The sequence below is a fragment of the Dermochelys coriacea genome, chromosome 2 (genome assembly GCF_009764565.3).
Source record: "Dermochelys coriacea isolate rDerCor1 chromosome 2, rDerCor1.pri.v4, whole genome shotgun sequence".
Lineage (NCBI taxonomy): Eukaryota > Metazoa > Chordata > Testudines > Dermochelyidae > Dermochelys > Dermochelys coriacea.
This window is the reverse complement of record NC_050069.1, coordinates 179,359,320-179,384,844: the sequence shown is the minus strand read 5'-3', so window position 1 is coordinate 179,384,844 and position 25,525 is coordinate 179,359,320. Positions and strand designations below refer to the sequence as shown.

Here is a 25,525-nt window from a genome sequence, read left to right as displayed (position 1 = left end):
TTAATCTTGCCTTTGAGCTGAAGCCAGGAGACAGCTGTAATTTTTGTACTTTCTTTTGAAAATCTGTGGCTCAGAATACAGAGTGAGGTTATCATACAGGCTGTCTATGGCTTTCTAACATTGTGCCATCCCAATAAGCACAATAATAGATAGCTCTGTCGTTAGGGTTTATTCCATTTATTCTTAGGGTAGAGATGGGCTGGTTAGGGTTATTTTCCCCATCAAACTTCTTATCGGAGTCTTTGTCAAACTGAACTTTTTCAGATGAGATGTACAGAATCCGCTCTGGAGCTTCACCAGGTCTTTGTCGGTACCAGTGTATAACAGCACTCCTGAAGTTCTGAATGCCAGAAGCCTCACAGACTATACGTGCAGTTTTCTTTTCTGCCCTGGTAACGGACACCTGAGCTTGTCTCAGATGTATTTGTGCACATCCGTCTAGAAAGAGAGCAAGAAAAGAAATCCAGAAATTAACATGAATCTGGAGCATGGCGAGTTGTGACTCGGCAATGTACAATTGTGTAGAAAGGGGTAAAAAAGAAACATACAAGACAAAACCAAAGCCAGAATAACATGGAGCAGCAACATTTCACAAGTTTTGCTTGGATCTGCATATATGAGAAATGTGACAGTTGTGCTGGGGTGGAAGGAGATGTACATTTGGGGACCGGAAGTGACTCATTTAGTTAACATGCAATGAGGTTTTGTTGGCTGCATTTGTTAATTTAAAGTAAGGTAGAGTTTTATGGCTGAAACTCACCAGACTTTACTTTTATCAGAGACTATTATCTGGCAAGAAGAAAATTCTTCAGCTATCTTTAGACCAGTGTAGATTGTATCATAGAAATCCTTTCCCTTTCCCTTTTTACCACAGTGGTTGCCAGAGGCCTCTGTGTGGATGGTGCCCCCATTGTGAGGTACTATACATAGAAATATATGGAGTGACTGTCCCAAAGATCTTCAGTCTAAAAGGGTGTGTCTACACTGCAGCTGGGAGTGGTAGTAGGGCTCAATCTCGCACACTAAAAATAAGTGTTTGGTTTGAGTTTGGTAGTTAGCCTGAGTCTCCAGTTGAGTCATAACATCCATGCTGCTATTTTTAGCACACTGGCTCAAGCCCCAATAGGACAAGTCTGTCTACTCAGAGGTGGGAGTCTCTGCCAGTTTCAGTGCAGACACACTCACTAGTTTTAGGGAAAAGAAACACTAACATATACACTATATATGCAATGTTTAAAGCCATTTTCTCTGCTGGTATCAACTGGCACAACTCCATTGTTTTTTTTTGTTTGTTGTTTTTGTTTTTTTTAAATGAGGTTTCAACCATTTGTACTACCAGACAGTTTGGTACTTAATGTTTAAATATACCATTTCCCACTTCCCTCCTCAGGCAGAGTCGTCGTTTCCTGGCAGATTTCTCGTAGGAGTTGCAGCAGGAGTGGGTCTTGAGAGGGATTTGAAGGAGAAGAAGCTAATGGTTGGGGGCGGGGGGGCGGCGGCGCTGTGTGTGTACCAAGATGTTTGTGGTCAGGGATGCAGTCTTTTTACTTGTTTGTACAGTGTCCTGTGGACCAGATCTGTGATTGGGGTTCCTAGGTATGACTGTAACTAATACAAAGATGAATGGACTGGCAGAGCCATGTCAATATCACGGTGAAGACTAATTTTCTTGGGGGTTATTTTCTTTCCCTGTTGAAGATGGGAGGTGCTATGTTGAGTGGTGCTGTTGCCAGTTAGGGTGACCAGATAGCAAGTGTAAAAAAACAGGACAGGTGGGGGGGGGTAATAGTCCCCTATATAAGACAAAGCCCCGAATATCAGGACTGTCCCTATAAAATCGGGACATCTGGCCAGCAGAGCATTCAAACCGTTCTGAAGATATTGAGCATTTCCCATGATCTTGCTTTCTCTGAGTTTCCCAGATATGAAGTAGTGGAATATCACTTCCTTCTTCAGTGTGATGCTTCCCTCTGTTACATGAATTGAGTTTTGTAAAGTGCCTAATATATCTGTGTGATGATGCCCTCTACTGAGATAGAATGGACATGCTCTTGTATATTTGCAGTCAGTTTTGTCCTAGTTCTGAAAAAGGGCCAATTCAATACTAAGATGTTCTTGTTGAATTCATTTACGAGTAACCTCATTTGTTCTGAAACACTTCTTTGTTTCCTTGTGATCAGAGCTCATCCAATCCATGATATCTTTTCTACATTGTGGCTCCTTTAGTTTTCTTATGTCTTTCTAGCTTTATTCAAGAAGCAATGCTTCCACCTCCGCCCTTCTTTCAAGTGTCTGCAATCACATGCTTTTCCCACGGATACTAAGACTGACTCCATTTATCATCACTGTTCTAGCAACTCAGCTTAGACTATAAAAACACTGAGTCAGGGACTGGATCCCTTATTCTGTGAAGTTCCCTGAACATTCATGCTAAGATTGAAATTATACAGCATAATATCATTTCAAGAAGAGAGGAACTTGCTGTCACACGATGTGTTTTCTGCTGAACTGGCATCAGAGACTTCCTTAGAGGAGGATCTGTTAATTGAGATTCTCTATATCTTAGTAAGGAGGAGAGGATGGAAGATGATGATAAATACAGGGAGGATATGATGAGAAACAGTCAAATGAAAGAGTCCAATTCAATTACATCACATAATGGAAGACAGCTAAAAAGTGACAATTTTTAAAGTTCTTATATACAAATGCTAGAAGTTTAAATAGTAAGGTGGATGAACTAGAGTGCCTCATATTAAATGAGGATATTGGTATAATAGGCATCATAGAAATCTGGTGCAATGAGGATAATCAATAGGACTCAGTAATAACAGGGTACAAACTATATCAGAAGGACAGAATAGATCATGCTCGTGGGGGAATGGCACTATATGTGAAAGCAAGTGTAGAGTCAAATGAAGTAAAAATCTTAAATGAACTAAACTGTACCACAGAACCTCTATGGATAGTAATTCCATGCTTGAATAATAAGGAAATAGCAGTAGGGCTATTCTACTGACCAGGATGGTGATAGTGACTGCGAAATACTCTGGGAGAGTAGAGAGGCTATAAAAATAAACTCCATAATAATAATTAATTTAATAGTAAAGGGGGATTTCAGCTATCTCCCTATTGACTGGGTACATGTTACCTCAGGACAGGATGCAGAGGTAAAGTTTCTTGACGCCTTAAATGACTGCTTCTTGGAGCAGCTAGTTCTTGAATTAAATTCTTGATTTAGTCCTAAGTGGAGCACAGGATCTGGTCCAAAAAGTGAATATATCTGGACTGCATAGTAATAACAAAATGAAATGTAACATTCCTGTGCAGGGGGAAACACCAAATCAGCCCACCAAGGCAGCATTTAATTTCAGGAAGGGGTACTACACAAAAACAAGGAAGTTTAGTTAAACAGAAATTAAAAGGTACAGTGCCAAAAGTGAAATCCCTGCAAGCTGCATGGCAAGTTTGTAAGAACACCATAATAGAAGCTCAATTTCAATGTATACACCAAATTAAAAAACCTAGTAAGAGGACAAAAACGTGCCACCATGGCTAAACAACAAAGTAAAGGAAGCAGTTAGAGGCAAAAAGGCATCCTTTAAAAAGTGGAAGTTAAATCCTATTGAGGAAAAGAAAAAGGAGCATAAACTTTGTCAAGTGAAGTGTACAAATATAATTAGGAAGGCCAAAAAAGAATCTGAAGAACAGCCAGCCAAAGACTCAAAGTAACAGCAAAAATCTCTAAGTACATCAGAAACAGGAAGTGCGCTAAAGAACCAGTGGGGCCACTGGACAATCAAGGTGCTAAAGTTGCACTCAAGGAAGATAAGGCCATTGTGGAGAAACTACATGAATTCTTTCCATCAGTCTTGTCTGAGGATGTGAGGGAGATTCCCCACCCTGAGCTATTCTTTTTAGGTGACAAATCTGAGGAACTGTCCCACATTGAGGAGTCATGAGAGGAGGTTTTGGAACAAATTGATAAACAAGTAATAGGTCACCAGAAACGGACTGTATTCACAAAAGAGTTCTGAAGGAACTCAGTAGTTCTGCAATTTTATATTTAACTGTGGTATGTAACCTATCATTTCAATCTGCTTCTGTACCAGATAACTGGAGGATAGCTAATGTGATACAATTTTAAAAAAAAAAAAAAAAAAAAAGGTTTCAGAGGCAATCCTGGCAATTACAGGCTGGTAAACCTAACTTCAGTACCACTAGGCAAACTGGTTGAAACTATAGTAAAGAGCAGAATTATCAGACACATACATGAACACTATTTGTTTGGGAAAGAGTCAACACGGTTTTTGTAAAGGGAAATCATGCCTCACCAATCTACTAGAACAGTGGTTCTCAAACTTTTGTACTGGTGACCCCCTTTCACAAAGCAAGCCTCTGAGTGTGACCCCCTTATAAATTAAAAACACTTTAAAATGTATTTAACACCATTATAAATGCTGGAGGCAAAGTGGGGTTTGGGGTGGAGGCTGACAGCACATCCCCCTCGTGTAATAACCTTACAATACCCTGAGGGGTCCTGACCCCCAGTTTGAGAACCCCTGTACTAGAATTCTTTGAAGTGGGGTGTGGGCGGAAGAAGCATGTGCACAAGGGTGATCCAGTCGGTATCATGTATTTAGATTTTCAGAAAGCCTTTGACAAGGTCCTTCACCAAAGGCTCTTAAACAAACAAAGTAAGCTGTCATGGGAAAAGAGGGAAAGTCCTCTCATGGATCGGTAATTGGTTAAAAGATAGGAAAAAAAGGGTAGGAATAATTGGTCAGTTTTCAGAATGGAGAGAGGTAAATAGTGGTGTGTCTCAGGGTTCTGTACTGGGACCAACCCTATTCAACATAATCATAAATGATCTGGAAAAAGAGGTAGACAGTGACATGCCAACATTTGCAAGCGATGCAAAAGTATTCATGATAGTAAAATCCAAAGCAGACTGCAAAGAGTTACTAAGGGATCTCACAAAACTGGATGACTGAGCAACAAAATGAGATGAAATTCAATGTTGATAAATGCAAAGTAATGCACATTGGAAAACACAATCCCAAGTATACATATACAATGATGGGGTCTAAATTAGCTGTTACCACTCAAGAAAGAGATCTTGGCATCATTGTGGATAGTTGTCTGAAAACATCCACTCAATGTGCAGCAGCAGTCAAAAAAGCTAGCAAATGTTGGGAAAGGGATAGATAATAAGACAGAAAATATCATATTGCCTCCATATAAATCTATTGTACGCCCACATCTTGAATACAGTTTACAGATATAATTACCCCATCTCAAAAAAGATGTATTGGAATTGGAAAAGTAACAGAAAAGGGCAACAAATAGTTTGGGGTGTAGAATAGCTTCCATATGAAGAGCGATTAAAAAGACTGGGACTTTTCAGCTTGGAAAAGAGGCAACTAAGGGGGGCTATGATAGAGATCTAAAGATCATGACTGGTGTGGAGAAAGTAAATAAGGAAGTGTTATTTACACTCAAAAGGCTGTGGCTCAGAATGCAGAGTGGGATTTTGTACAGGCTGTCTACAATTTACTAATGCTGTGGGACCCCTCAATAGGTACAATACTAAGTAGCAATGTCTCACTGGAGGTTATTTTGTTTATGGTCAGGGTAAGGGTAGACTGGACAGTCTTTTCAGTATTAAACTTTCCTTTTACTGAGTCTCTGTCAAAACAGACTGCGTTGAGATGAACAGAATCCGCTCTGGAGCTGCACCGGGTCTCTGTCTATACCAGTGAATAGGAACCTTGTCAAAATCCCCAGATACAGAAGCACGGCAGTCAATTCATATGGCATTACTTTCTTCCCTTCCCATCAGGTTGGGTCTGATGTACTTGTGAGGAGCCATCTGTGGAGAAACAATGAAAAAATTGACATCATGTGAAAGCTCTCCAGCTGCTGCTGTCATGGGCCTATGTATGTGGAGAGCAGTGTGAGCAACACACAGGAGCAGACCGTAGCCAGAACACACGTCTTCAGCAGCAACATTTTTGCTGCTTTTTGTTAGACTCCAGCCAAAGAATGTAAATGCTGATTTTTAATGGAGAGACATGTAGGTGGGGTGAGGATGGTACATATAAGTAACCTCCAGTTAAATGGAACTGGCTGTAGAAGACTTATTTCAAGGTGTCGTAGAGTTACTGCTGCTCAGTATGATAACTTTGACCTTTTGGTTAGTTTCAACCCTAGCACTTGCGTGAAACAGATTTCTGGGTGTGTTTCATGATCCTTTAATCCATGAAGGATCAGCGTTGATGATTATTACTGTTGTTTATTACTTATTTGTTATACCCTGAGTATTACTTGTTTGTTATACCCTGAGGTACTATGCAGGATCTGGGCTCTGGGGTGAAAACAAAGAGGCAAAGTTCTGCCTCAGACTCCTGACAGCCTAAAAAAAAGGAGTGACCGTCCAAGCTTGTGGGGAAATGGAAGAGTCAAAACAAATCTTTTTTTCCCTATGTCCTTGTTTATGCACAAATATACTGGGTTTTGTTTTCTCCTCACTCATCTCCAAAGTTCAGTCATTGTGTTGTGGGCAGTTTTGGGGAAAAAAAAAAAAAAAAAAAAAAAAGTGGGGAGAAGAAACACTCTTGATGGTGCAATTAAACTTGTTGTCTTTAAGTCATTCACTCATTGCTTTTCCTGGGAAGCTGCTGAGCCAGGACAGAAAGAGAGAGAGAGAGAGACAGAGTGCCCTCAGATCCCACAGATGCCAGTGGAAGTTGATGGTGTTCACAATGTTTCTGGAGACACTGAGCATCTGGCAGAATTGAGCTGTAGTGCATTTTTCAGTCTTAAATTTTTCAGTGTTTCTCCCTGTGACATTACACTCCATATGTTTGAGTGTAAATATAATGCAACTGGAATATGCTTTATGCAAAAGGTCTCTTGTAAGGTATCATTACAAATCTTATCTACTGGGTGTGTTCATCCTATTTGTATGAATGTATCATTCTTGTATCTGAAGCTAGAAATATGAAGTATTACTTTGAAGTCCTATTGTAATTATGCAAAGTGTGGACCATTAATGGTGGCTTGGAATCTTGATGGCTCCCATTAACTAGGACAATTGATTGTAAATGGCTCTATTTACTTGCAGGCCTTCCTGCTTTCATGAGAGGCCAAAAAGAGGAGGCTTGGGGTTTCACAGGGACATGTCACCCTGTCACCTGGTCCTGGAATCCGTCTTAAACCTAGTGCTTTTCCATTTAGAAGGAGGGGTGGGGACCCAGAGAGACAAAAATCACTCCTTATGCCAAAGCTATAAAAGGGGCTGGAACAGAACAAAGAAGGTGGCAAGTCATGAGAAATCCCCTAGTTACCACCTGAGCTGGAACTAACAAGAACTGTACCGGGGAAAGGATTGGTCCCAGACTAAGAAGGAGCCTAGTCTGTGAAAGAAGCTTATTGGAACATCTTTGAGGGCGAGGTTTACCTGTGTTCAGTTTCTTAATGTATTAGGCTTAGACTTGCGTGTTTTGTTTTATTTTGCTTGGTAACTTGCTTTGTTCTGTCTGTTACTTGAAACTACTTAAATCCTACTTTTTATTACTTAACCCAGAGTAAGTGATTAATACCTGGGGGAGCAAACAGCTGTGCATATCTCTCTGTGTTCTGGAGGGCAAAAAATTTGAGTTTACCCTGTATAAGCTTTATACAGAATAAAATGGATTTATTGGGGTTTGGATCCCGTTGGGAGCTGGGTGTCTGAGTGCTGGAGATGGGTAACTTGCTGAGCAGTTTTGGGTTAAAGTCTGCAGCTTTGGGGGCGTGGAGCAGACCTGGGTCTGTGTTGCAGCAGACTAGCGTGTCTGACTCAACAAGGCAGGGTTCTGGAATCCCAAGCTAGCAGTGCAAAACAGGCTCAGAGGTGATTCCAGCACGTCGGCTGACAGTCCCAAGGTGATCTTTGTGACTGAACCCGTCACACTCCCTACTTAATTGTGATAACGTGGCCATTTTATATCTCACTACTCATAACAGACCTAACATCTCTGTGCTAATGTCCTCTACTGAAATAGGATGGCCTGCTCCTGTACACTTAACCCTGGTCTATAGTACAAACTTATGTTAGGATAACTACATCACTCAGGTATAGAAAATCCATGATCCTGAGTAGCAGTTATACTGACCTAACTCCCGGTATAGACAGCATTATGTTGATGGGGGCAGGGGGCTTCTACCGTTGACATAGCTACCATGTCTCAGGGAGGCACAGTATCTACGCTGACAGAAGAATCTTTTTTGTTAACATAAATAGTGTCTTCACTAAGCACTACAGCAGAGCTGTAAATGTAGACAAGTCCTTAGTTTCACCCCAACTCTTAATTTACAACCAACTCCATTAATTTTTCATTATTAGTTTTTCTTAGTTTGCACTGAGGACTAATCCAAGGCAGAGAACTCCACTTATTTGAACTGAAGAAGAACTCGGTTTAGCTCTTCTTTAGTGATCAGAAAGCCATCAACAAGGTGATGTTCTGTATATTTCAAGAGCCCTTTTTTGTAAACAGACAATTCATATCTCTCTGTTAAACACAGAATAAAGCAGCATAATCCCACACAAAGGAATTCATTTATCTGTATAGGGCCTATGCCACATAGTTGAGCAATCTGGAACCATTCACTAGAGGATCATGTGCATTAACGCGTGCACACACCTACACAGCCTCCAGTTAATTAAAGCATATGTCAATTGCTTTTAATATTCTACACTATAGCACTATTAGTTTACATTTATACAGTTATACCCTGATCCAGTTTGTCATCCTTTTAGCATCTTCCCTCGTTCAAATTTCTGTCAAAATGCACTCTTCCCACAGGCCTTCAAAACCTAATTACTCTTGGTGGTGTGTGTGTGTGTGAGAGAGAGAGAGAGAGAGAGAGAGAGAGAGAGGAAATATATATATGCCTGACCATATGGCAAAGAGTAAAAAAGAAGTAACTAAATTTTTAAAAAAGCAAAAAAAAAAAAAAAAAAAGGGGTGAGTCTGAAGATGTGTCCAGATGCATGTCACATCACTGCAGTCCTTGTTTTCCTTCCTTCATTATCCATCCAAGCGTTAATCCACGTTTCTCTAGTAACTCCTCTCAGTTTAGGGTATCAGCTCTGTGGGGCAGGGACTTTGATCATTTATTTGCTTGTAAGGTGCATTCACATGTGTGGCTAGATAAAAATATCTGCTGCAGGAGAGTGTAACTTTTATATTGCATCTCATCTAAGAAACTGGTATCGCAGACTAAATATGAAACTGTTCTTTAGAACTGAACTTCGGTTTTATGAGCAGGCGTCTCCTGGACTAACAAGCTCTTCGCATGTCAAATGCTAATTAAAGAGCTCAAATCTTTTTCCTGTTTCTGCTCTGCTATGGTCAAAATGTATTGTAACATTGCTAGTCTAGTTTCGCGTGCTCTGGAATGTGTAGCTGTCCTGTGCAACTACGTGGTCTTATTGTTTGGCAGAGACAGGTGGGATCTTACTGTTTGCAAAACTTGTGCAAGCAACAGTTTTTTGTGTTGCTTTTATCTCTTGTTGCAGAAACCAGTAAGGTGTTTCTGCGTCTGGTTCCATCATAAGAAACAGGATGAGGAGCTAGCTGTGGTTTCATACATTTGAAAGGCTGCTGTTGAGAATACAAAGTAGGTTTTTGTACAGAATGTGAATGGTTTTTTGATGCTGTGTGATCCCACGTGGCACAGTAATAGGTAGCTGCATCATGCTTCGTTGTTTTCTTTACTGTCAGGATGCAGGTCGACTCTGAGAGCTGCTTCTCTGCCTTATACTTTCCCTTCTCAGAATCCTGGTCAAAGACTGGTTTTCCTGATGAAAAATAGAGAATCCATTCCAGAGCTGCACCAGGTCTCTGTCGATACCAGTGTATATAAGCAGTAGTAAGGGCTATGCCAGAAACATGACAGTCAATTCGTGCAGTTCTATTTTCTGCTTTCGTGACGGATAGATGAGATTGTACCAGTACTTGGGCCTCTCCATCTTCAGAGAAAAGAGACAAATACCATTTAATCTGAAATAGAATGAACATGGAGTATCTCCGATTATTGCTCAATAACGTGTCTGCATGTAGAAGCCTAGGGTGGGGGGAAAAAAGCAACTTACAAGACCAAACTACTGAAGCAACAAGAAAAACCTGCAATAGTAACATTCTTACTAAGTTATGATGAACCTGCTGCTGAAAAACAAAGGAGTATGAATATGTGATCTCAGAAGAAGGGAGGAGTCACTTGAGCAGAGGAAGTGACTGACAGGCAGATCTGAAGGTGAGAAATGTCCAGTGATGATGAGCTATTTCAAAGCAATATAGATTTGTGTTTTCCCTCTATAAAAGTGTATAAGGCTGGACTTTAAGGTAGGAACATCTCCTAAACTGCCCTGGTTTCCCCCATGCAATCCTACAACTCTTCTCTGACTTCTCCCTTGTTTAGAACTTTTTCAAAAAGAGTATGAGATTTTTATAACAATAGTTACAGGTACTGAGGTTCTCTGGACTCCTTTGTTTGTTTTTTCAACATAAACATTAGCAGATTTGATCAAGGAATAATGCTCTCAGCATGAAAAAGGCAACTAATTGAACTTTTTTTTTTTTTTTTCCAAGCAGTGATGAAAATATATCACTACTGGTCTGATGCAAAGTCAATGGGAAGTTGTTCAACTGATTTCAATGAGCATTGGAGTAAGCTCCAATTCCTAGGGAGAATTTACTCAAGAATGTTTCATCCTGTCTTAACCCAGAGTCCCATCAATTTTACAGATCTTATAGAATTGTTGTCAATGAAAACAAATCAATAATCTCTCAAATACACACATTTTCCTTGCACTTAATTTGTCCCTTGCATCATCCAAACTCAGAGTTGCCTTAAGGATTAACTCTGTTTTCACCTAAATTAATAGTTTGCTATTGTTTGATAAGGAGTTTCATAAGCTGTTTTTGAATTATATTGCTATATACACACTGTCTGTGAAACTGCTGTACAAGGATAGAGGAGATCCTATTGTGAAATATACACAGACCACTATCAGCCATATGCTGACTGCATTTACAGAGGTGTGAGACCACTGTTGGCATGGGCATTGCCTGTATGTAACTGGTGTCAGAATTTGGCATAATTCTAATGAGCTGGTGATTCTACTAATATATCCAACAGTGGTATTCCTGTAGCTAACATTATTCTCTAGGCCAGATTCTGCCCTTCATTACAGCACGTGTTCAAGAAAATGATGCAACGCTGAGCAGAATTTGGCCCACTGTTCCATGGTCCCCCAGGGGTCTTCCAACCGTTGGGGATTGCTGGGCCCATGGGCTCCTGCCATGCCTACTTTCTCCCAGGAGCTTCCTCATCAGCCAAAGTGGGGGGGGGAGGTGGTGGTGGTGGTGGTGGCGGTGGCAGCGCAGACCTGCCATGCTGGTGCCAACCAGGGGTAGTTCTTACACAAGGGCAATCCTCAGAGCTAGCTATGGCACCAGAATGGCTCAAAGTGATCGAGCAGGACCTCTTGTGTGTGGAATTGCTGACATCATCTTATGTAGTCTGCTCCTGTGAGCTTTCGTGAAGCTAAGGCAAGGCTGTCATATTATTCAGGGTTCAAAGCAGAGTTGTGAACCAACAGTAGGTCTTTGGCATCATTACTATATTCAGGCAAACTGAATGTATTTCAGGGGTCGGGGGGAGTAGAGCTGGTGCCACAGCTCTACCTGCCTCATCAGCCCTCAGAGCCTCACTCCTCTGTGACAGAATTATTAATTTCCACCTGGGCAATACAGCTCTCTCCAGCCTCAGAAGGTTCCACTTTCCATGGTCTCCAAACCCCTCTGTAGTTCTCTGCATTGCTAGTTCTTGGTGTTTGTGGATGGACTGAAACGGTGTGCTCTTCTACCTGTTCACCCTTTCATTGGTGCTTGGGAACTTTGTTTCACTAGGATTTCTCATGCTGAGAATCCAAACCTACAGTATTATTGCCTTCCAAAATGACTTCAGCATTGTAGAATTTGTATTCATTGGAACTGCATCCCCTTTAATCACAGAAAACCTTCCATATAGTGCGTGTGTTTCTCACTCATTCTTCCCTTTCAGTGATTTAAAATGTTAGTTTCTTGACAAACTGAAAAGAAACAGGCTTATTTTAAATGCTGCTGACCAACTGGTGCACACAACAAGAATCCACGGTCTGTTTGTATGAGGTCTGGTAATGAGTAATTTATTCAAGATCTGTACATTTGGGAAGACAGAGTCCAAATACCCAGAAGAGCTTTACTGTTTGCATTTTAACCTGGGTTGAGAATTTGCTACAGCCTACAATTCCTGTCCCTGCTGCTTCATTTTAAATGAAGTTTGATTTTTTTAAAATTCAGTGTTCCATGAAACTAAAGCAAAACTTTATATTTTGCAAGAACACAGACTAAGGGTTTCAGAGTAGCAGCCGTGTTAGTCTGTATTCGCAAAAAGAAAAGGAGTACTTGTGGCACCTTAGAGACTAACAAATTTATTCGCGCATAAGCTTTCGTGAGCTACAGCTCACTTCATCGGATGCATTTCATCTCTTGTAGTCTGCTCCTGTGAGCTTTCGTGAAGCTAAGGCAAGGCTGTCATATTATTCAGGGTTATAATGCATCCGATGAAGTGAGCTGTAGCTCACGAAAGCTTATGCTCTAATAAATTTGTTAGTCTCTAAGGTGCCACAAGTACTCCTTTTCTTTTTACAGACTAAGGGGTGTTCGTTTTGTATAATACACTGCTGCTTGCTTATTTCAATCAAGTCCATTCCAATCATTTTGACTTCCATAAGCAGCTAAACTGGTTGCCTATGTGACCAGCAGAGTGCATAGCGGAGCTTGTACAGTGAATGGTGTTGGTTATAATCTTGTTAATGCCTGACTGACAAACATAACTTTAGTTGTATTCAGTTCTCCTAATCACATGGGTCTGTTGTTTTTTTTCTATTCCATGCAACAATGTGGCTTTATTAAGCAACAACTTATTGTTATCCTTGATTGATTGGATTATCCAGCAATACTTGCTTAGAGCAATCAAAATAGATACTGGTATTTTTAAATACAAATTATTTGGTTCTTGAGCTTTTGAGGATCTTAACCAATGAAAGGCCAACCCTTCTCAAAGTGCATGGTGTAAATAGCTGGGTTCTGCACTGTAGCAGTACGAGGGTCAAGGAATCCTCTTCTTACTCAAATGCTGGGGAAGCAGGGGAGCTATGGGGGAGGAGTGGAACTGCTCCTGTGACTCCCCGATCTCTGATGGGTGGGTGGGTGGGTGGGTGGTTTTTGGGGTGTGTGGAAGTGAGAGAGGTTGGGAGTGTTTTTAATGTGGGAAGGGGCAGTTAAGAGTTTTTCAATTAGTTCTAAACACAGTAAGACCTCTGGTCATCCTTCACTCTTGCAGTAGTGAGTCCTGTAGTCTAGGTCCAGCTCCTGTGAAATCTCTCTCTCTCTCATACAAGCCTCCTCTTGTTCTGGTAGAATGTAGCTATCCTGACAGGTCACTTTTTTCCACAAAGAGAGGCAAGTTCTGAAGTAGGCAGAGCAAATCCCATGCAGGGCTTTGAATATCAGGCCAGAGACTTTAAACAACTCTTGGTGACATCCTGCTGTGACCCAGGAACCTCTTGGTGCCAACTGGCAGAGAATCCCCTGGGTGTGATGTCTACGTAACAGTGCACCAAAGGGTGGCATGTGGGGGCTCTACTACCAGCCAGTAATGCACTGATCAGCTTAGTCACCATGAAATATGTGGGTAATGGTTAAGAAGTCCTGTATCTATACTGGAAATTAAAGCTTTGAAGTTTAAAAGTAGGTCTCCAGGAGGTGACAGGCCTTGGCCAGATTCTGTTCGGGCAGGGGATAGAGGATACTTCTCTCTCTTTGTCTGGTCAGGTGTGTATTGTGCATTGTATTTCTCACAATGCAAACCTAGTTGCATGCAAAGCCAGATGCCAATTTAAAGATTACAAGGTTAACAAGAGAGTGAATCCAGAGGGAAGAACAGTTAACAGGGGGTTTCTGTCCCATCCCTTGAAGAGTGAAGACCAAAAGCACTGGTTGGGAGGTGGGGTGGCTGAGGTCCCTTGGTGTTGCCCATCACTGGTGGCAGGCGCGGCACATTCTGCTCGGCTCTGGGATTGCCACAGCGCCACCTCAGGGCACAGTTCTCCTGCAGCAGGCAGGAGAGTGCTTAATCCAGCTGCGGAGAGACATGGGGTGGGGGGAAGCAGAGAAAGGAGACTGAACCTGTCATAAAAAGAAAAGGAGTACTTGTGGCACCTTGGAGACTAACAAATTTATTAGAGCATAAGCTTTCGTGAGCTACAGCTCGCTGTCATGTCAGTCAGAGCAGGGATTCAGCCCCAGAGAACCCCCTGCCTGACCCTGGGATAGAGGGGTGAGGTGAGCGACACCGAGACCAATTTGGTCCAAGAGGGAAGGCACTGACACAGAGGTGGGCAAACTACAGCCCGCAGGCCACATCCGGCCCATGGGACCATCCTGCCTGATTCCTGAGCTCCTGGCCGGGAAGGCTAGCCCCCAGCTCCTCTCCTGCTGTCCCCCCTCCCCTGGAGCCTCACCACACCATGCAGCCAGCGCTCTGGGCCGTGGGGCTGCGAGCTCCTGCTAGGCGGCATGGCTGGCTCTGCCCAGGAGGTATGGCTGTCAGACATGCTGCGCTGAGCAGCATGGGGGCAGGGAGCGGGGTGGGGGTGTTGGATAAGGAGCAGGAGATTCCAGGGGACAGGGAGCAGGGGGGTTGGATGGGATGGAGGTTCGGGGAGGGGTCGGGGGGGAACTGGGTTGGGGGGGTTGGATAGGTGTGGGAGTCCTGGGGGACCTGTCAGGGGGTGGGTGTGTGGATAGGGGTCAGGGCAGTCAGGGGACAGGGAGCAGGGGGGATTGGATAGGGGGTGGAGTCCTGGGGGGGCAGTTAGGTGCAGGAGGGGTTGGAGGGGGCGGTCAGGGGACAAGGTGCAGGAGGGGTTGGATGGGTGGGGGATTCTGAAGGAGGCAGTCGGGGCATGAAGTAGGAGGGGGTTAATGGGAGTGGGGGCCAAGCTGCTTGGAGAGACACAGCCTTCCCTACCCAGCTCTCCATACAGTTTTGGAACCTCGATGTGGCCCTCAGACCAAAAAATTTGCCCACCCTTGCACTGACAGAGGGCTCATCGTGAGATGGAGTGGGTGGGATAAGCTGGGCTGTGGCATGTGAAGAGTTAAGGATGTTACGGAAGGGGTGGGGCAGCCACCTTGTGGATGGGGAGTTGGGGTGTTTGGTGGGGAACCCCAGGTTTGGGTGGAATGGGAGCCTCCAGTCAGCAAAACAGCTGAGCAAGCCCAGCTGCTGGGGAGAGGCTGAGGATGCTCCCACTTGCAGCTTCATGCTCCACCCAGACGAAGGATGGATGGCTGGGGAGGGGACCATGTGCAGCCTGCAATGCGGGGAATGTGGCTCCTAGCATGGACAGCAGAGATGGGAGGGGGGAAGAGGACGTGTCAGTGCCCTAGGGAGAGAGGTCCTCTGACCCTCTCCCCACTGCAAAACAGCACACCCACACCCCACTGCTGGCCACCGAGATGATGGGGACAGCACAGTGCACAGGGGGAGGTCCTAGATACTCCCCACTGCAAAATAGCAACTTGCCACCTTCACCCCCATTATCTGTCTGCACGCCAGACACTGAGGAAGGGAGGAGGAAACCTTCCAGTTGTGCCTCTGCTGCTCCCCTGACCCCAGCACCATCTTCCCCAAAAAATCCCTCTCTCTTCCAGACCCTCCCACCAACACACGCTCTCCACACAGATTCTAGCAGGCAGGACAAATGGGCGGGGCTGTGAGACCTGGAGCTGCATTGAAGGGCCAGGGTTGGAAGGGGAGTGGAAAGATGCAGTTTGGGGGAGGGGAACACCCTTACCTGCCCCCCAATCTCCACTCCTGCCAGTGGACCACCTTGGACTGTATTGTGGGCCACCTTCAGGAACCTCTGATCTAAAGGGTCACTGTACTCCCCGAGCCTCTGGGCTGAAGCGCCAATGTGAACTTTTTGTGGGGTGTTGGGAGGGGAGTACTGGAGACTGGGTATAGAACTGACCAGGGTTGCTAGTGGAGGGGATTGTGCAGATAGGTTTAGAGCTGATAAGGGAACCTGTCCCTCCTGATAGGGTGGTTAATGTACAATTAATTACTTTTATCTCTCAGTATTATCCTAACCAACTCAAACCCACCCTCAAACAGTGTAATGATTTTATAAAACCCCAAAGGCACAATAGCTTTCCTCCAAGAAAGTCCTTTATCTACTAATAGTGATCACCACCACTCAGTGTATGGATCCCTCCCTTCTTGCATGACAGGCTTATTGAGCTGGGACAGCGTGAGTTCTAGACTGGTGCAGAGGAGATGAGGACAGCAGCAGTGTTGTCTGGTGGCAGAAGCTCAGAAACAGAGCCCAGACCTGGAATAGACCCTGGAACAGACTCTGTGGCCAGCTGTGCTGGGGAATGTCCTAGGTCCATGTTCTGAGGATTTGTTTGGGTCCAGGGAATGCACTGGAGAGGAAACACTAATGGAGCCAGAGCTGCAGCTGGGAAATGGTCACTGCTGCTACCTTTGTTGTTACTGTGGGGGGAAATTGCAGCATAAGTGGGAGAGATTTCTGCGTTACAACCAATAAAACTATTGTTATGAAGGATATTGATGTGCTATAGGGTGGCTTTAACTTCAGTTGTGGGTGGAAGCCATGCTGGTTCCCTGGTCCCCCTTCCTCCAACCTCCCCACCATGTGTGATCCAAGGGATTCCAAGTGGGGAGAAAAATGTAAATGTTCAGCTATTGATTATTCTAGTCACTGTTGCATTGATGGTGGGAGGGAATCAGATCTCTGACTACAGGCTTTGGAAGCTTAAGTACATGTTCTTCTCTTCCTATAGCTGTCACACTGTAGTATTACAACACTGTAGCAGGAAGACTGCATTATAAATCCCAGTGGCTGTACCATGGGAAAAAGTCTTAGTGACAATGGCATACTTGTGTTATCCATGCGTGGTACAATGTCTGGGGGGTGGGGGAGATGCAGTTTCATCGTCATCTAGTTTCTGCATACTAGTTCAGAATCCTGATAATGTTTGTTAGAATTTTTTCCCACTTCTGGCTAGTGATGCTTAAGAAATTTTTCAGAGAGGATAAAATCAAGACAGTGAGTGATATTACTGGCAGGGAAATCTTCCAGCTCTGTATCTTAGCTCTCTCTGTTCATCTGATGTGCTGTTCAGGCTGCCATGGACAAAATTTCTTCTCATAGGCCTGAAAAATTTGCTTTCTCTTCTAATCAGGGGACTACAGCAAACTAACATTCTCCAAAGGTTGTCCCTGCCAGTAATAGTGTTGAAACCAATATTGGTAAGAGGCCCAACAAATGGTAGCAAGCATATAAAACTACATTCAAGGATAGATTTGATAGAAATGACTTTCCAAAGATGATTATCCAGAAATGAAGGAGAAACTAGATATCGGATTTATAGTATAAATTTCTGCAGGACATGGTCAGTCACATGCTGCATAGTACCTATAAAAGTTTGCTTTTAAATCTATACCTGCCCTACTTAAAAATATCAGCTGTATGTGTTGGTCTTATGTCTAGCTGAGAGAAAACAGGAAGGAGTGCTTACTCCTTAATCTTGCCTCTGAGCTGAAGCCAGGAGGCAGCTGTAATTTTTATACACTTTTTAAAGTCTGTGGCTCAGAATACAGTGTGAGGTTTTTGTACAGGGTGTCTATGGCTTTCTAACACTGTGCTGTCCCAATAAGTGCAATAATAAATAGCTCTGTCATTAGGAGTCATTTCATTTATTACGAGGGTAGAGATGGGCTGGTCAGGATTATTTTCCCCATCAAACTTCTTATCGGAGTCTTTGTCAAATTGAACTTTTTGAGATGAGATGTACAGAATCCGCTCTGGAGCTTCACCAGGTCTCTGTCGATACCAGTGTATAACAGCGCTCCTGAAGTTTTGAATGCCAGAAGCCTCACAGACTATACGTGCAGTTTTATCTTCTGCCCTGGTAATGGACACCTGAGCTTGTCTCAGATGTATTTGTGCACATCCATCTAGAAAGAGGGTAAGAAAAGAAATCCAGAAATTAACATGAATCTGGAGCATGGTGAGTTGTGACTCAGGAATGTACAACTGTGTAGAAGAGGGTAAAAAAGAAACTTACAAGACAAAACCAAAGCCAGAATAACAATGTGGAGCAGCAACATTTTACAGGCTTTGCCTGGACCTGCATCTATGAGAAATGTGACAGTTGTGCTGGGGTGGAAGGAGAGGTGCATTTGGGGACCGGAAGTGACTCATTTAGTTAACATGCAATGAGATTTTGTTGGCTGCATGTGTTTATTTAAAGTAAGGTTGAGTTATGGCTGAAACTCACCAGACTTTACTTTTATCAGAGAGCATTATCTGGCAAGAAGAAAATTCTTCAGCTATCTTTAGACCAGTGTAGATTGTCTCATAGAAATCTTTTTTTTTCTTTTCTTGTTTATACCACAGTGGTTGTCAGAAGCCTCTGTGTGGATGGTGCCCCCATTGTGTGAGGTACTATACATAGAAATATATGGAGTGACTGTCCCAAAGATCTTCAGTCTAAAAGGGTGTGTCTACACTGCAGCTGGGAGTGGTAGTAGGGCTCAATCTCGCACACTAAAAATAAGTGTTTGGTCTGAGCTCGGTAGCTAGCCTGAGTCTCCACTGGAGTTATGACATCCAAGCTGCTATTTTTAGCACACTGACTCAAGCCCCAGTCTACCCAAAAGGTGGGAGTCTCTACCAGATACTGTGTAGACATGTTCACTGGGTTGTGGAAAAAGAAACAGTAACATATACACTATGTATGCAATGTTTAAAGCCAGTTTCTCTGCTGGTAACATCTGGCTCAGGTCCATTGATTTTAATGGTGTTTCAACCATTTGCACCAGCAGAGAATTTGGTACTTAATGTTCAAATACACCATTTCCCTCTTCCCTCCTCAACCAGTCATCATTTGCTGGCAGATTTCTTGTAGGAGTTGCAGCAGGAGTGGGTCTTGAGAGGGATTTGAAAGAGAAGGGCTAGTGGTTTGGCCATTAGTGTGTGTGTGTGTGTGTGTGTGTGTGTGTGTGTCTCTCTGTGTAGGGGCATTTCACACATAAGTGATGGAAGTACCAAGATGTTTGTGGGCAGGGATGTAAACTTGTTTGTACAGTGCCCTGTGCAGTGTGGACCAGATCTGTGACGGGGTTCCTAGCTATGACTGTAACTAATACAAAGATGAAGGGATAGGCAGAGCCATGTTGCTGGCACAGTGAAGACTAATTTTCTTGGGGGCTATTTTCTTTCCCTGTTTAATGTGGGAGATGCTCTCCTGAGTGGTACTGTTGCCAGTTAGTGTGACCAGATAGCAAGCGTAAAAAATCAGGGCAGGTAGGGAGTAATAGTCACCTATATAAGACAAAGCCCTGAATATCAGGACTGTCCCTATAAAATTGGGACATCTGGCCAGGAGACCGCTGAAACCTTTCTGAAGATATTAAGCATTTCCCAGGATCCTGCTCTCGCTGAGTTTCCCAGATGTGAAGTAGTGGAATACCACTTCTTTCTTCAGTGTGATACTTTCCGTCTGTTACATGAATTGAGTCTTATAAAGTGGCTAATATATCTGTGTGCTAATGCCCTCTACTGAGATAGGATGGACCTGCTCTTGTATATTTACAGTCAGTTTTGTCCTAGTTCTGAAAAAGGGCCAATTCTACACTACGATGTTCTTGTCAAACTAATTTACGAGTAACATAATTTGTTCTTAAGCACCTCTTTGTTTTCTTGTGATCAGAGCTAATCCAATCCATGATGTCTTTTCTATATTGTAGCTCCATTAGTTTTCTTGTGTCTTTGTAGTTTTATTCAATAAGCTATGCTTCCACCTCTGCCCTTCTTTCAAGTACCTGCAATCATACGCTTTTCCCACAGGTTCTGAAGAATCTGACTCCATTTATCCTCATTGCTCTAGTAACCCACCTTAGACTGTAAAATCATTGGGGCAGGGACTCTTATGCTGGGAAGTTCCCTGAACATTCATGCTAAGATTGAAATTATACAGGATAATATCAGTTCAAGCAAAATGTAACCTGCTGTCACACCATGTGTTTTCTGCTGAACTGGCATCAGAGACTAAATAAAGATTGGTTCTTCAGAACAGAACTGTGGTTTTTTTTTTTTTTATCAAGTGAACAATAAGCTCTTTGTGCCTCAGGAGCTAATTAAACAGCAGAAAAGCAGCCTAAATAAACTTACTCCTGTTTCCATTGGAGTAGTGTCAAAATGTGGTGTTAGCGGCCAGGCTGGTTTGCAGTGCCGTTCGATGACTTTTGTTCTGATCCAAAGCCCACTGAAGTCAATGGAAAGACATTTGTGGATCTCAGTGAGCATTGGGTCAACCCCTAATTGGAATCTCTAGACACTAACATGAGGCTCCATAACTGAGGAGGATACTCTGAAGGATGAGCCCAAGTTACTGGGAAAATATTTTATTGCTCCTGTGCACTGGCTTCAAAGCTCCTGTTTTTACTTTCACTTGCTTCCTGTTTCAGCAGATGAATGACGTCTGCATTGGGAGATTGTAGTTTCAGGCAGTTATGGGGGTGAGATCCTGGCCCCATTTCCTTCTCTGGAGCCAGGATTTTCATCCCAGGTGTTATGCTCCTCTAGACTGATGACAAACTTCGACCCAGTCAGCCCAGCTTTTAAACTAAAGGCTGCAGGAAAACTCACAGGTGTGGAGGAGCACGTGGCTCAGAGAGAGACATCCCTTAAGGGAGGATCTATTAATTGAGATTCTCTATATCTTAGTAAGGAGGAGAGGATAGAAGATGATGATTGATTATTAATGCAGGGAGGAGCTGGTGAGAAACAGCCAAATGAAAGAGTCCAATTCAATTACATCACATAATGGAAGACAGCTAAGAAGTGACAATTTTTTAAAGTACTTATATACAAATGCTAGAAGTCTGAATACTAAGGTGGGTGAGCCTCATATTAAATGAGGATATTGATATTATAGGCATCATAGAAACCTGATAGAATGTGGATTATCAATAGGACACAGTAATACCAGGGTACAAAATATATCAGAAGGACAGAATAGTTTTTGCTGGTGGTGGAGTGCCACTATAGGTGAAAGCAAGTGTAGAGTCAAATGAAGTAAAAATCTTAAATGAACCAAACCGTACCATAGAATCTTTGAGTAGTAATTCCATGCTTGAATAATAAGAATATAGCAGTAGGGACATTCTACTGACCAGGATGGTGATAGTGACTGTGAAATTCTCAGGGAGATTAGAGAGGCTATAAAAATAAAAAACTCAATAATAATAATTAATAATAAAGGGGGATTTCAGCTATCCCCCTATTGACTGAGTACATGTCACTTCAGGACATGATGCAGAGATAAAGTTTCTTCACATCTTAAATGACTGCTTCTTGGAGCAGCTAGTCCTGGGACCCACAAGAAGAGAGCCAATTCTTGATTTTAGTCCTAAGTGGAGCACAGGATCTGGTCCAAAAGGTGAATATACCTGGATTGCTTAGTAATAACAAAATGAAATGTAATATTCCTGTGCAGGAGGAAACACCAAATTAGCCCACCAAGGTAGCATTTAATTTCAGGAAGGGGTACTACACAAAAACGAGGAAGTTTAGTTAAACAGAAATTAAAAGGTACAGTGCCAAAAGTGAAATCCCTGCAAACTGCATGGAAAGTTTATAAGAACACTATAATAGAAGCTCAATTTAAATGTATACCCCAAATTAAAAAAACCTATTAAGGGGACCAAAAAAGTGCCACGATGGCTAAACAACAAAGTAAAGGAAGCAATTAGAGGCAAAAAGGCATCCTTTAAAAAGTGGAAGTTTAAATCCTATTGAGGAAAAGAAAAAGGAGCATAAATTTTGGCAAGTGAAGAGTAGAAATATAATTAGGAAGGCCAAAAAATAATTTGAAGAACAGCCAGCCAAAGACTCAAAGTAACAGTAAAAATCTTTAAGTACATCAGAAACAGGAAGCATGCTAAACAACCAGTGGGGCCAATGGACCATCAGGGTGCTGAAGTAGCACTCAAGAAAGATAAGGCCATTGTGGAGAAACTAAATAAATTTGTTGCATCAGTCTTGTCTGAGGATGTGAGGGAGATTCCCCAGCCTGAGCTATTCTTTTTAGGTGACAAATCTGAGGAACTGTCCCAGATTGAGGAATCATTAGAGGAGGTTGTGGAACAAATTCATAAACTGAACTAGTAATAGGTCACCAGGAACAGATGGTATCCACTGAAGAGTTCTGAAGGAACTCAGTAGTTCTGCAATTTTATATTTAACTGTGGTATGTAACCTATCATTTCAATCTGCTTCTGTACCAGAGGACTGGAGGATAGCTAGTGTGACCCATTTTTTTTCAAAAAAGGCTTCAGAGGCAATCCTGGCAATTACAGGCCGGGAAGCCTAACTTCAGCACCAGGCAAACTGGTTGAAACTATAGTAAAGAACAGAATGATCAGTCACACAGGGAAATCATACCTCACCAATCTACTAGATTTCTTTGAAGGGAGGGGTGGGCAACAAGCATGTGGACAAGGGTAATCCAGTGGATAATCATGTATTTAGATTTTCAGAAAGTCTTTGACAAGGTCCTTCACCAAAGGCTCTTAAGCAAAGTAAGCTGTCATGGGATAAGAGGAAAGGTCCTCTCATGGATCGGTAATTGGTTAAAAGATAGGAAACAAAGGGTAGGAATAATTGGTCATTTTTCAGAATGGGGAGAGGTAAATAGTGGTGTCTCTCAGGGTTCTGTACTAGAACCAGTGCTGTTCAACGTATTCATACATGATCTGGAAAAAGAGCTAAACAGTGCGGTGGCAAAATTTGCAGGCGATGCAAAAGTAGTCAAGATAGTAAAGTCCAAAGCAAACTGCAAAGAGTTACAAAGAGATCTCAAAACTGGATGACTGAGCAACAAGATGAGATGAAGTTCAATGTTGATAAATGCAAAGTAATGCACATTGGAAAACACAATCCCAACTATACATATACAATGATGGGCTCTAAATTAGCTGTTACCACTCAAGAAAGAGATCTTGGCGTCATTGTGGATAGTTGTCTGAAAACATCCACTCAATGTTCAACGGCAATCAAAAAAGCTAACAATATTGGGAATCATTAAGAAAGGGATCGATAATAAGACAGAAATATCATATTGCCTCCATATAAATCCATTGTACGCCCACATCTTGAAAATGATTTCCAGATATGATCACCCCATCTCAAAAAAGATATAGTGGAATTGGAAAAGGTACAGAAAAGGGCAACAAAAATGATTACGGGTATAGAACACCTTCCATATGAGGAGCAATTAATAAGACTGGGACTTCTCAGCTTGGAAAAGAGACAACTAAGATGGGATATGATAGAGGTATAACGATCATGACTGGTGTGGAGAAAGTAAATAAGGAATTGTTATTTACTCCTTCTCATGCAGCGGGTTTAAAATAAGCAAAAGGAAGCATTTCTTCACCCAACATACAGTCAACCTGTGAAACTCCTTGCGAAAGGATGATGATCTAGTTTTAGTGATTTATGTGGAAAATGCACACTAAATCAGCAGGTGGTGGTCATATCTAGCTGCAGAAGCCGAAGAAGAGTTTCTGAAGCTGGCTTCAGGCTGAGAAAATTTTTAGAGAGGTCACAGTGGCCTCATAAACTCAAAAGGCTGTGGATAAGAATGCAAAGTGGGGTTTTGTACAGGCTGTCTACAGTTTTCTAATACTGTGCAACTCCCTAATAGGCACAATGGTAAGTAACAATGTCACTGGAGGTTATTTTGTTTTTGGTCAGGTACAGGTAGACTGGACGGTCTTTTCAGTATTAAACTTTCCTTTATCTGAGTCTCTCTGTCAAAGACAGATTGCATTGAGATAAACAGAATCTGCTCTGGAGCTGTACTGGGTCTCTGTATGTACCAGTGAATAGGAGCCTTGTCAAAATCCCCAGATACAGAAACACAGCAGTCAATTTCTGTGGCATTACTTTCTTACCTGGTGATGGATAGTTGAGGTTGGGTCAGATGCACTTGTGAGGAGCCATCTGTGGAGAAATAATGAAAAAATATCAACATAAAACTGACATCAAGTGAAGGCTCTCCAACTGCTGCTGTCATGGGCCTACATATGTGGACAGCAGTGTGAGCAACACACAGGAGCAGACCATAGCAAGGACAAAAGTCTTCAGCAGCAAAACTCTTGCTGCTCTTCTTAGACTCCAGTCAAGGAACGTAATTGATTATCTTGAATGGAGAGACACATGTAGGTGGGGAGAGGAAGTGACTCATTTAGGTAACCTTCAGCTAAGTGGTATTGGCTGTAGAAGACTTATTTCAAGGTGATGTAGACTTACTTCTGCTCAGTATGACAACTTTGACCTTGGGTGAGTTTCAACCCAAGCACTGGCATGAAACAGATTCCTTGGGTGTGTTTCATGATCCTTTGATGAACAATGAAGGATCAGTGTTGATGATTATTACTGTTTGTTTATTACACCCTGAGGTACTTTGCAGGGTCTGGGCCCCAGGGTGAAAACAAAAAGGCAAAGTTCTGCATCAGACTGCTGACAGTCTTTTTAAAAAAAAAAAAAAAAAATCATGGGGTAGCCGTATCAGTCTGTATCCAAAAAAACAACGCGGAGTCTGGTGGCACCTTAAAGACTAACAGATTTAATTGGGCATAAACTTTTGTGGGTAAAAAACCACACTTCTTTAGATGCATGGAGTGAAAATTATAGATGCAGGCATAAATATACTGCCACAGTGGATGTGGTCCACTCCCAATAATTGATGAGAAGGTGTCAATACTGAGAGGGAATATTGCTTTTGTAGTGAGCCACCATTCCCAGTCCCTATTCATGCCCAAATTAATGGTGTTAAATTTGCAAATGAAACTTCAGAGCTACAATTAATTTGCAAATTTTAACACTACTCATTACAGAGCTAACATATCTGAGTGCTAATGTCCTCTATTGAAATAGGATGGCCAGCTCATGTACACTTAACCCTGGTCTACACTACAAATTTATGTCAGTATAACTACATCACTCGGGTGTAGAAAATCCACAACCCTGAGCGACATTTCGCACCCCTTGATGATCTGTACCTTATTCCCTGATAACCAGAAACTTCTATGCTTAAACTCTGTACTGTTTTCTTTTTACTTCAACATCATCTTAATAAATCTGACCTAACTCCCAGTATAGACAACACTATGTTGATGTAGGGGGAGAGTGGGTTTTTCCCCATTGACATAGCTACCATCTCTCAGGGAGGCAGAGTATCTACGCTGACAGAAAAAACTTGGTTGATAACGTAGATAGTGTCTTCACTAAGCTCTACAGAGGCTTAGCTACATGGGTGCAGCTGTGCCG

At 42.5% G+C, this 25,525-nt stretch overlaps 1 long non-coding RNA gene and 1 gene segment (V, D, J or C); one reads left to right on the top strand and one right to left on the bottom strand.

Moving 5' to 3' along the window:
* LOC122458892 overlaps nucleotides 1-25,525 on the top strand; it is a 70,243-nt gene that overhangs the window by 8,908 nt on the left and 35,810 nt on the right. Inside the window, exon 2 of one of the 2 annotated variants that reach the window (XR_006279200.1) lies at nucleotides 17,968-18,194. The exons of the other annotated variant lie outside the window; for it this stretch is intronic. This is a non-coding gene — a long non-coding RNA (uncharacterized LOC122458892). The remainder of the gene's footprint in view (nucleotides 1-17,967; nucleotides 18,195-25,525) is intronic. 2 annotated transcript variants of the gene reach the window in all.
* On the bottom strand, nucleotides 75-18,766 carry LOC119850662. The segment is given in 2 exon segments: nucleotides 75-438; nucleotides 18,252-18,766. Coding segments are annotated over 2 exon segments (462 nt in total).